Genomic DNA, 11,543 nt, shown 5'->3' with positions numbered 1-11,543 from the left:
AAAACACTCTTCCCACGACTTTCTATTCTAAGAAATAATAGCCCATAAGTAAGCTCTCAATGTTCTACTAACCATCTTAGTATGTCCATAAAGTTTGAGTTTTGACGAGAAGTAAGGTCGAGAGCTCCAAGAGTAAGGAAAAATGGAGGGATCCAAGAGATATGAGATAAAAATAGAGATATCAAATGTTGACACAATATCGAGAAATATTCATGTTAGACTGTCCAAACAAGAGATTTGTGATCATTAAAAATGGAGAAATTATCACAAATGGAGAGGAAATGATGACAACGATAATGGTGTTCTACAAATTTCAATCGAACCTATCACATGATCCAATACCAAGAAGATTCAGCAAGCATGAATTCTCCATCTACAAAATTGGATAGGGTTGATTCGACATTCATTTCATGTGTTACAAGATGCGAGTAAGAATGGACCATTTGGAGTTTTGGAGGTTAACATTTGTAAGGTTGACAAAGCACTTTGACGACTTCATTTATTATTTTCGTTCCATAAAGGTTAGTTTCAAGTTTAGATAATTAAAGATGGGTATTACCAAACTTGTCCATCATTACCATTACTTTTTTAGCTAATTTTTGGACATTTGGTGGTTAGGGGCTTCTTTTGTAGGAAGGCTATGGATACCAACAAATTTGGTTAATAAAAATCAAATTATGATCACGTGAAAAACAAATCAACTCTCATGTTTGAAACTTTTTTCTTTTAGAAATCCAAACAACCACCTTTGTCGTTTTCAATTTTTCTTACATTTTTTTTATGGGAGATTGCATCTTAGGTATTAAATCAAGTCTCGATCAAATTTGATTGTAGAGTGACTCAATTCAGAACAGAATTTCCAAATCTTGATTTTAGATCCTTAATCTTGAAAGGTAATCTAATTAGCCATATCTCTTGGCTGACTTGAGTTTTGCATAAGGAGATGTTAATAATTTTTTTTTATTCAAGAATTATTTCTTCAACAAAAGAGATTATTAGAATGAAAATTATGAATTTTTTTTATCAACTTCTTATCGAGATTCAAAATATCTGAATACTCTAAAACAGAAAAAAAAATCTCCATTTGTAACTTAACGATTCTGCTCTAACACATAACACAAGTTGCTTTAGTCTTAACAAGCTGATTTTCAGCTTTCAAAATGATGGAAGACACTTTGAAAACCTCCCTATACTTTTTTTAAACATTCTTCCTAACAAGCTAAATTTGAAAGGAAAATTTGTGGATGACCCACTCTTACTACATGTGGAAAGGAAGTCAAGGGTAACCACATGGGCTCCAACTCATAATTTCATTCACTTTGACTAAAATAATATACATTTTTTATTCATTACGTAGCTTTCAAGGAGAGAGCAACAAGAAAATGATGAAAGTGCTCTTTCAACGTGTTGAAGAAGATGAAGCCAAATAATATATGTGAATCAAGAAGAAACAAGATCAATCACATTCTTTTAATGCTTGATTTTTTTTAGATGAATACAAATAATTTTCACTCATATACTCACTATTGGAATATTTTAAATTTTTTTTTGAAGATTAAAAATATTGATACAACTTTAGAAGTATCATTCAATTTGTTCACCCATTATAATTATTGACACCATAAACTCACGCAGGCCTTGAGTGCTACTTCAACCTACTATTTTGGTCTAGACACATCATTTGAACGAATTTGCAAGATTACTTGCACTAGTGTGATGTCGAGCTGAGTATACTTCAATGTCTAAGTTAGTATACAAAATATTTAACTCTAAGCACACATAAAATTGCTTACACATTGAGACAATTGACATCGGGTATTTACAAGGCTCATTATTTGACTCCTGCTTGTGGACGTGTGTAATATTAGAATAAGTATTGCCCTCAAGGTTATAGAGTGCTTGTAGCAAACTCGGCTTGATCATTTTTCCTTTGATGAAACTACATGAGTTCAGTTGGTCGACCTAAAACTCGATAGTTTGACCATGCACGTACTCCTATGCAAGCTTCTATTCTATTTTTCATTAGGCTTATATCTGTCCTGGACTTGAATCTTGCCTTAGGCAACCCTCAACGATAATTTTCTAATAATCAACACCCATGCAAATTCCTTCGACTTGGGAACCAATAGGAGGAGTCCACGTCAGCAAAAGGGATGGGGGGTTGAAGGAAGCAAACGTAGGTATTGGATTGGATTGGAAGTGTGGTTCCATTTCAGGAACAGAAGAACAAGAGAGAGAATAGAATATGGGATGCGATGCTCTTCCACGCGCGAAACCGATGGAATGGAATTGGAAAACTGACGATTCTGAGTGAATTTAGTGCGCAACAGTCGCTAAACGCTACCCTTGTCCAGATTCTTTCATTCCTTTCTTCAATTCCTTCTTCTCTATTGCCTTCCATCACTCTTCTCTCTTCTGGGTTTTCTCTCTTTTTTCTCTTCTGGGCGTTGATTTTCTCTTCTGGGTATTGTTTCTTTCTCTCTCTTTGTTAATTTATTTCGTGTTTCTTTGTTATTTGTTCTTAATATCACGATTCATTGCAAATGTACATTTCTTTATTTGTTATTTGTTATTTGTTCTTAAAAAATGTGTTTCTTGGTTGTTTGGAACTTTGGGGCTGATTTTGTATCTGTATCGTTAATGGATTGAAATCTAGTTATTTAATCGTGGTAGTTCTTATGAATCCATTAACATGGTAATTCAGAACAATTGTGGCGAATGAAATTTGTGAGCAGTAACATCTTTGTCCATGGTCATTGTGCATTTCGCTTTATTCTTTTAGCTGTATGATTACTCCATTTTTTAAGCTGAAGAGAGAAATGGACTAAGAATTGTGGAAGGTAACACGACATCCTTTAGATTGTACAATAATCGAAGGATATGTTCTGGCTTTAAAAAGAAAGGTTTCCGACGTTCTAAGTTAATATTAAAGTTCAGGAACAATTAAAACGGAGTTGGAGATGGAATGTGCAACCATCAATATTATGTAGAATATCTTTTATGGCCTGTAAGAAGCCACGGACCCCTTCATTACCAACCAATGGTTTTATCTCGCTAATAGTAGCATTTATGAGTAGAAACAAAACCTTTTTAAAAGTAACAAAAGATAATAAAACTGACAAACTGGTCATTGGAGAATAGGTTCTAAATTTCTAGTACAGGCACTGAGCATACATAGAACATCCACAAATAACACACAAATATACAAATATACAGTGTGAGGTTTTTCAGAGTACAAGGTATTGGCTTGGCAACGTCCACAAGAAAGTTGGGTGGGGGCTGGCAAGCAATCCACTTTTGGAATTTGAGATTAATCAAAATAAAGAGTCATGTATAAGAGTTACTCATGTTTATACCTTAATAATTAAATTTCATCATGTTTCCAACCATTTCACCTGTCAAAATAAGTACAGTAACAGAAAAGAAAGTACTCTTTGAAGACCAAGAAGCAGAAGTGCCTTGTGGGAGGATAACTAAAGAAACGTTCTGTTTTTTCATTTTCTATGGTAAATTTAATAAAAAAATTCTTTATTAAGTATATGTGTTGTTTCTCATGAATGGCTGATAAATCAAGCTTCCTTTCTGTTCTCCACACCCACCCACCTCCTAGCTAGAATTGACAACTTCGGATTCTTAAGGTACGATATTTATTTCAACATCAACCAATATGGAATCTCTTCTTTCATTTATAGGATTATGATATTGATGGATAGCTTTTGTGCCCATATAAATTGCAAGATAGAATGAACACTATAAATATGGCCGTAAAAATATTGCAGTAACAAAAATTAAAAGTAGACTGTGCACAAACAAATAGCATTTTATATTGTTATATATGATAGAGGGAATAGATTTTACTAGTTTCTTCTTCAAGAGAAAAATGAGTTCTCTTTTTGAGGTGATTGAAGAGAATATGAACCATGAACACAATTTCCCTCTGGATCCAAGCCACACATTGCCATAGAGCTATTAGGATGCCGAATAAGATTCATATTGAATTCCCCTTCTAGAAAACCTATAATAGATTAGATTTTGGAATCTTATCTAGTTTTATGAAATGTTTTAGAAGTTAAGATGTTATTAGACAAGGACATTATAGTCAGATGACTTGGTGACCCTTTCTCCCTATGCACGCCTTACTGGCAAATATGGCTATAAATTTACAAGAGATGGGGTTTTCTGTTGTCCTATTTTATTTTTGTAAGAAATGATGCCTCTTTATGTGGAATTTTCACCCCCTACTATGGTCAGTGCCATTTTAATACGCCTTCTAAGTTCGCTCGTGGTTACCACTTAACATCTGGAGCGAGCGAAAACAAGTTTAACTTTTGCATACATAAGCTACTAGGTAATTGAATCTGGACTTGACGGAGAGTGCTGGGTACAGTGTTGAGCCAGATGCTTTTATTGGTGTCGTGGTGGGTCATCTGAATTTGATTCTATTAAATAATGAAATCAAAGATACCCAGAGAATTTCTAGGAACAATTTCTTTTCTCATGGCGTTTTTGTTGTTCAAATTCATGATCGTCACTTCCAGTCAAGTTGTGGTAACTCAAGATTTTCCTCCAACCTTTTTTTTTTTTTTTTTTTTCTCAAAACTACTTGTCATGTTATATGAGATAATATTCAGTCTTAAGTTCTAACCATTCTTGTAATTTCTCGATCAATCATTTATTTTCTTATATTCCAGTCTCCTTGTTCAATCGCCATATGCCATAAAATTTTCTTTCTAAACTGTTGGCTGTAGCAATGAAGTGAAGGAATAAAAGAGATTTTAAGCTGACATGACTTATAGTAGTGATCCCAATTTAATTATTATAAGAGTTCTAGATGAAGAATATTCTGGGTAACTTATAACGTTGTTAAATGATCAATTACTTGTAGATATAGAAGATCAATACACTCAAATGTCTGCTGTGGGAAATGGAAATAATATTTTCTGGCACAATTGTCCCGTCGGAAAGCCTGAAAGGGAGAAGCTTCTCAACCAAAAAGGCTGTGTTGTATGGATCACAGGCCTTAGTGGATCAGGTCTATTCTCATTTCTTTATTACACATTAGCCATATAAGGATGAAATGTTGTATTTTTTTTTTCCCTGAGCTTCGCTCATAGTATTGTCCTTCTTTATGGACTTTTGTTTTTTAAAGACATTATGGGTCATTTTCTGTTATTGGTAGGGTGTTTTTTGGATTCCATTGGAGATTAGGCGATGAATTGATTTAGAAGTGGCTTCATTTTGTTACATTTGCCATTGGCTTGTATTTCTTAGCAGCACTATATGTATATATTTATATATATATATATAGAGAGAGAGAGAGAGAGAGAGAGGATTAGAAACCGCCTGATAAATGAAGTTACAAGAGACTAGAGAGGATCACTAGAAAATAGGATTGTTCAAGACAAAGGAGCCTATAAAAAAGAGAAGAAAATATACAAAATGTAGTTAAGAATAAAAATAAACAGATGACTACACCCAAATTTTTTTATTAAAAAAAACATGCTTTGTAGTGAACACCCAAAAAGAAGCATTGTAGTCTGTTACACTCCAATTCTCTTTTCAAGATTTCTTAAGATCTTTGAAACTTCTGTTTCTCTCGAGGTGCCTCTTGCTGAAATAGCCATCCTTTTTAACTAAAAGGAGGATGGTCAAGCTCCTCATCCAGCATACCTTGACACCTTTGTTATGAGAAACTAACACCAATTGTCTCAAGAGATCTACTACAAAATTTTGTGACCAAATGACATCTCCATGAAATATTATCCAGATTCTTAGATCCTTGATTATACAAACCGCACAACTAAGGCCTAAAATCCAAAGATGAGGTCTCTGGGCATAGTCCAAGGTGGTAATCCTCCCCAAATGACATCTTCATGAAATATGAAGGGAGGAGGATGAGTGTTTGACAAATAAAGAAAGTTTTCTTTCGAACATTTTTCTTTTATATAATCTATTTTATCTTTCAGGGAAAAGCACTGTAGCTTGCTCATTGAGTAGAGAGCTTTATGCGCTAGGGAAAATTTCTTATGTGCTAGATGGAGACAACCTCCGGCATGGACTAAACAAGGATCTTGGTTTTAAAGCTGAAGATCGTGCTGAAAATATTCGCAGAGTTGGTAAGTATGTTTCCTTTTGAAGTAGTACTTGATTTGAATAGAATATTCATTAGGATCTTTATTTCATGTTAGATGAACCTGGAAACAACATCCACAATAATATAACTCTGTCTAGTTTTTTATTATGTGATGGATTTGAAGCATCACAATGCATATGTGTCTATTGTAGTTCATCTCGCTGAGTTGGTTGTTAATATTCCTTTTACAGGTTATTGTTTTATGAGGTTTTTTTTTTTTTTATGGGAGGAGGTTTGTGTGAGGGAAACAAGGAAATTGTTAGAGTGGGTAGAGGGCTAGAGCCCACGTTGAAAGTGCAAAAGTCATCACCTTGTGATTGCCGGCTCGTCGTTCGGTCACTTATAGAATTCTATCTTCCCTTTTTTATTTTTTTTTTTTTTTTTTTTTTTTTTTTTTTTTTTTTTTTTTTTTTTTTTTGTTTGGGAAGAAACCAAACTTCCATGGAGAAAAATGAATCCCATCACTATCGTGGCTATTATTGCTTGTTTGAAGTAACATGAACGAATGGATGTTGGATATGACTATTGAATCTAGTTTCTGAAACTAAAAATGGTTTAGTTTTTCTTTCCTTATGGCTAATTAGAAACATCTTTCGTATACCATTTCATTGGTTTCTTTTATACCCTTGGATATTTTCGAATTTTCATTCTATCACTGAAATTGTCTCTTATCCCAAAAAAAAAAAAAAAAAAATGTCCTTGTAGCTCATGGCCAAGCTGGAGCTTGAACTATAAAACCTTGGAGAGCATCTCTAGGCATTCCACGTCTTTGTGCACAAGACTTTTGCTTAACCTGCCCACAACTTTCATATAACATGCCATTTTCTTGTCATGTACTACTAAAATGTGTTTATGCATATTTCAGATATTTAATTTTTTTTCCTCCTTGTTTGGGTGTCCATCACAGGTGAAGTAGCAAAACTTTTTGCTGATGCTGGTTTAATATGCATTGCTAGTTTGATATCTCCATATAGAAGAGATCGGGATTTCTGCCGTGAATTATTGCCCGAGGAAAACTTTATTGAGGCAAGATTAAGTAATGGCTGAATCAGATGTTGTTTTTGTTTTTGTTTTTGTTTTTGTTTTCATGAACATGGAATTCCCCTTTGTTTGTTCAGGTGTTCATGAACATGCCTCTAGAATTATGTGAGGCAAGAGATGCAAAGGGTCTTTACAAACTTGCCCGAGATGGGAAGATCAAAGGTACACTTGAAGAATCCATTTTTTTGCTCCTTAAAAGCACTTGCAGAAAGAATAGAAATGAAATGTTTGTTATCAAGGAAATGCTTCTCATCTAAAAAGAGCACTTGCAGATAGAAATGAAAATGAACAATCACATTGCATTGCAGGTTTTACCGGGATCGATGACCCCTACGAACCGCCTCTGAACTGCGAGGTACTATATCATAAACATTGCATTTTCATCAAATCCTTGTCCAACATTTTCATTTCTTTAGCAATGTAAGTCTGTACCTGATGCTTTTCCAGATTGAATTAAGGCAGAATGATGGAGTTTGCCCAACCCCATGTGCTATGGCGATGCAGATAGTGACTTACTTGGAGGAGAAAGGATTTCTTCAAGCCTAGCGACAAGCTCTACTTGCGAAGACTTCTCCAACCGTCGGCTCAACCACCCGTTGGCTACATCAAATGGTTCGATCTCTGATGGCAAATATGTTAAAGAATAGACTGATAGGTAATCAGTATATAATATAAGATGAGGTTCCTAGAACAAGGAAGAATACAAAATGTAATTTTAGATTTTTTCTAAAGATGTAAATCTGATCTTTCTTTCCTGGTAGAGATAGATGATCTTGATTTTATGGAATTGCTCACTTATTCTTTCTGTTAAGCAATGTAATGTAGATATGAAGTCAAATTGGAAATGCTTCTGACTTGTAGACCAAACTGAAAATTTACCTCCATAATTCAATATTTATTTGGAAATCTGTGATGGATAGCATTTCAAAATATAGCATATTTTTATTATGATTTAGAATTATGTTGGATTTATTTTAGTTGATATTCTAGTCAAGGCAATCAAATTGACTGATTTTAAATCATTGTCTAGTATGGTATATTTGATGTTAACATACCATTTTGGTTATTATTGTGTATGTACTTTCGGTTATCCAATTTTAGTACATGTTTTGTCCATAAACCTTAAACTTAGTCCCTCTTGTTAGTTTATTGTTGATTTAAAAAAAATATATTATTTAGCTTTTTTCACTATAAATTTTGAAAACATATTTATTATAATATAATTTCATTAATTAAGGTCTTGTTTGATAATTATTTAGGCCTCGATCGATTATTATGTTTTGTCTTTTGTTTTTTAAATTAAGTATATAGATATTATTTCTACCTCTAATTTTTTTCATTTGTTATCTACTTTTATCAATGGTTTTTTATTAATGGTTTAAAAAATCAAGCCAAATTTCAAAAACTAAAAAAAAAGTAGATTTGAAAAACTTGCTATCAATTTTAGAATTTGGTTAAGAATTTAACCATTGTACAAAAAAAATGCAAATAAAAAAATGTCCCTAGTTTTCAAAAACCAAAAATAAAAAATGAAATGGTTAAAAAAATAGGGTCTTAATTTTTAGTGTTTGAAAATTAAGTCTATAAACACATATTCTACCTATCTATAATTTTTTTTTGTTTTGTTATATATTTTACCTATATTTTAAGAAATCAAGTCAAATTTTGAAAACTAAAAAAAAAAAAAAAAAAAGTTATTTTTATTTTTAAAATTTAACTCAGAATCCAAATAGATAGATAAATATGCTTAATTTTAAAAAAGTATCTCAAAACACTATAGAAATTGAGATAAAATATGCTTAATTTCTTAAAAAAAAAATATGTTATCAAACGAATCCTAAAATTTTTAAATGGATTAAAGTTTTAAATTAATAATTATCAATCTAAATTGTAATATCTTGTACGATAATTTTTTTTTTTTTTTTTTGAAAAGATAATAATAATTTTGTTTTAATTTTTTATGTTATGAAATTTATAATTTTTGCCTCGATTTGATATTTTAATTTTATATTTGTTTCAAATGTAATAAAATGAAATTAAAAAATTTACAAATATAGCCAATTATTTTCAACCTTTCTTCATTTAAAATAATTTTTCTTTATTTTCTTTTTAAAAAAATCTCTCTTTTTCGTTTTTATTTTATCCCTCTTAAGAGATTTGATAAAAGAATCTTCTCCATGACATTTGGAAAGATAGAGAGGAGTGGCACAAAACAGACATGGTTAAACTTTTTAAACTTCTAAAGTTTCATTTAATAATTCACAAACAATTTCTAAAACAACTTGATAACATACGTAAAATTAAAGAATATTAAAACCATAATAAACGTAATAAAAACTATCTATTAAGGTTTGATTTCTTCGTTCTTCATTTTCAAAATCAGTCCCAACAATTTAGAACGCATATCAAACTCAACATAATTACAATCCACGCTCTCACAAATCCCATCTTTTTCTTCGTTTCGAAATCGATCAACATTGGAATAGCATTCACAGATAACCCTAGAAATTTCCATTACATATAATCCACAATCGTACCAATTCCTCTGTTTAGGTGCCAGACACTCCATGAATTTGGCCGAATCATGGATAATATAGTCATTCAAAGATTCATATATTGAGAAAGCTAATTTGCAGTTTACCTGATTCACACTATCGTAATGCATAAATAAATTTCGTTTTCTACAATAGACAAAAAGGCTCCAGTGAGAATTGTCATTGTTGACAGTGAAGAAGATGAGTTTCTTCTTCTGAAGGTCTAGGGATTTAATTGTGGATGTGAAACTGTCCAAATCGATAGCATTAGCTAACAAAAATGAGACGCTCGTCGGAATTAGGAGGATTTCATCATATTGGTAGTAAACAGAGAGATGAACAAAGTAGAAATCAATTACAGTGTCGTTTAAATAGTTTTGATCTTCAAGACTTTGCAAATCTGATCTTCGAAGCACAACATTTTTGTAGGTCAAGAACTTGGGGTCCTCCATTTAGAAGTTTGAGAATAATTTTATGTGGAAATTTCTAAAATCATGGATAGAAAAGACGAGTTGCTAGAAACTAGAAAAATTTTACTTACAACCTTACGATGAAATTCTTTTCTTACTCTCAAACAAGAGAATATAGGACAATTTGAAATTAAAAATATAGACTACTTTTATACTACTTTGGATGATCATCCTATGTATTTTAGAAGTAGGAATAAGTTATTTTATTATTCATTTAACAGGGTTAATTTACTAATTTCGTTTCCTTCATCCAGAAGGAACTTTGACAAAGTAAATTATTTCATGCGGCTTTTTATTAGATAAAAATAAAATTTAAATTTTGTTCAAAAAAATTAAAAGTGTATTCGAATTTTGGAGGCAAATGCAAAATTGATTTGTTAAAAAAAAAAAAATTGTTATGATACCTTTTTGAAGATTATAGTTTATAAGTAAGTGAGTGATTAATTATTATTATTATTATGAATTAACCACTAATAGCTATGTTGAATGAGAAATTTTGGACCAATCGTAAATTGCCATGTCATTTATTAAATTAATGACGAAATTCCAAATAATTGAATTCGAGACTAATTAGAAGTTGACATTTGTCCCAAATTGAAGTTGAAAACATAAATTGGCGAAGTCTGATGATGCCACATGTTTTCTTCGTAACCGTTGGATTGAATAAAATTACTTCGGTCCAATTTGATATTATTATTTGGGCTAAAAGTCCAATTTAGCCCATAAATAGGCTTAAGTTGACCAAAATGTCAAATAAGGCCCAAATCTAATTGCCCATGGACCGACCAAGCCCAAGCCTATGAATTCTAGTGGAGAACTCTATGAATAGAGGAGTTCTCCTTATTTGTGGGGCAACAATTCTATACTCTAGAGAGCTTATAGGGAATTCTTTACAATCAGAAAACTCTTTGACTCCTGAAGCTGACCACACCTGAAGACTGAAGTCCTTTAAAGATGCAAGCATTCTGAAGACTGAAATCCTTTGAAGATACAAGCCTTCTAAAGACTGAAGTCCTTGGAAGATACAAACATTTTCTACATTCAGAGAGCTCAGAGAGAATTCATCAACAAGCAGAAGACTCCTAAGACTCCTGAAGCTGCACTCCTAGAAGACAGAAGATCCTTGAAGACCCAAAGACTTTTCCAAGACTTCTACTTCAAGAACGTTCGGTGCTTTTCTTCTTCAAGTCAAGCACATTCACCCAACTGAGAAAGAATCAGAGGATCAAGTACTAGATATCGATCAGAGGATCAAGTACAACTTTAACATCAACACCAACTTAAGTTCAACTCCACGAAACAAGTTTCTCCAGAAGCCTCGTGCGAACACTAATCCTCCAATAAGATCAACAAGCCTAAAGGCCG

The 11,543-nt window shown here is 32.3% G+C and overlaps 2 protein-coding genes across 4 annotated transcripts; one reads left to right on the top strand and one right to left on the bottom strand.

Annotated features, from left to right (window-relative positions):
• The first annotated feature begins 2,180 nt into the window (after window positions 1-2,180).
• LOC120090217 (adenylyl-sulfate kinase 3-like) lies at window positions 2,181-8,082 on the top strand. 3 transcript variants are annotated; one of them, XM_039047764.1, is made up of 7 exons: window positions 2,181-2,464; window positions 4,886-5,032; window positions 5,967-6,116; window positions 7,041-7,159; window positions 7,252-7,336; window positions 7,483-7,529; window positions 7,637-8,082. In XM_039047764.1, exons 2-7 carry the CDS (start codon window positions 4,909-4,911, stop codon window positions 7,718-7,720), a joined length of 609 nt encoding a protein of 202 aa, XP_038903692.1. In that variant the 5' UTR covers window positions 2,181-2,464; window positions 4,886-4,908; the 3' UTR covers window positions 7,721-8,082. The 3 variants fall into 3 exon arrangements, with proteins under 3 accessions (XP_038903692.1, XP_038903693.1, XP_038903691.1); XM_039047765.1 differs by having other exon boundaries at window positions 2,182-2,464; window positions 7,633-8,082; XM_039047763.1 differs by having other exon boundaries at window positions 2,183-2,464; window positions 7,622-7,720.
• A 1,436-nt stretch (window positions 8,083-9,518) lies between these two features.
• On the bottom strand, window positions 9,519-10,160 carry LOC120090707 (NEDD8-specific protease 1-like). Its single transcript, XM_039048423.1, has one exon. The coding sequence runs from the start codon at window positions 10,158-10,160 to the stop codon at window positions 9,519-9,521; it is 642 nt and encodes a 213-aa protein (XP_038904351.1).
• Window positions 10,161-11,543: the final 1,383 nt, after the last annotated feature.

This window comes from Benincasa hispida, chromosome 11 (assembly GCF_009727055.1).
Source record: "Benincasa hispida cultivar B227 chromosome 11, ASM972705v1, whole genome shotgun sequence".
NCBI classification, from domain to species: domain Eukaryota; kingdom Viridiplantae; phylum Streptophyta; class Magnoliopsida; order Cucurbitales; family Cucurbitaceae; genus Benincasa; species Benincasa hispida.
The sequence above is the reverse complement of the archived record's forward strand: the minus strand, read 5'-3'. Positions and strand labels throughout refer to the sequence as shown.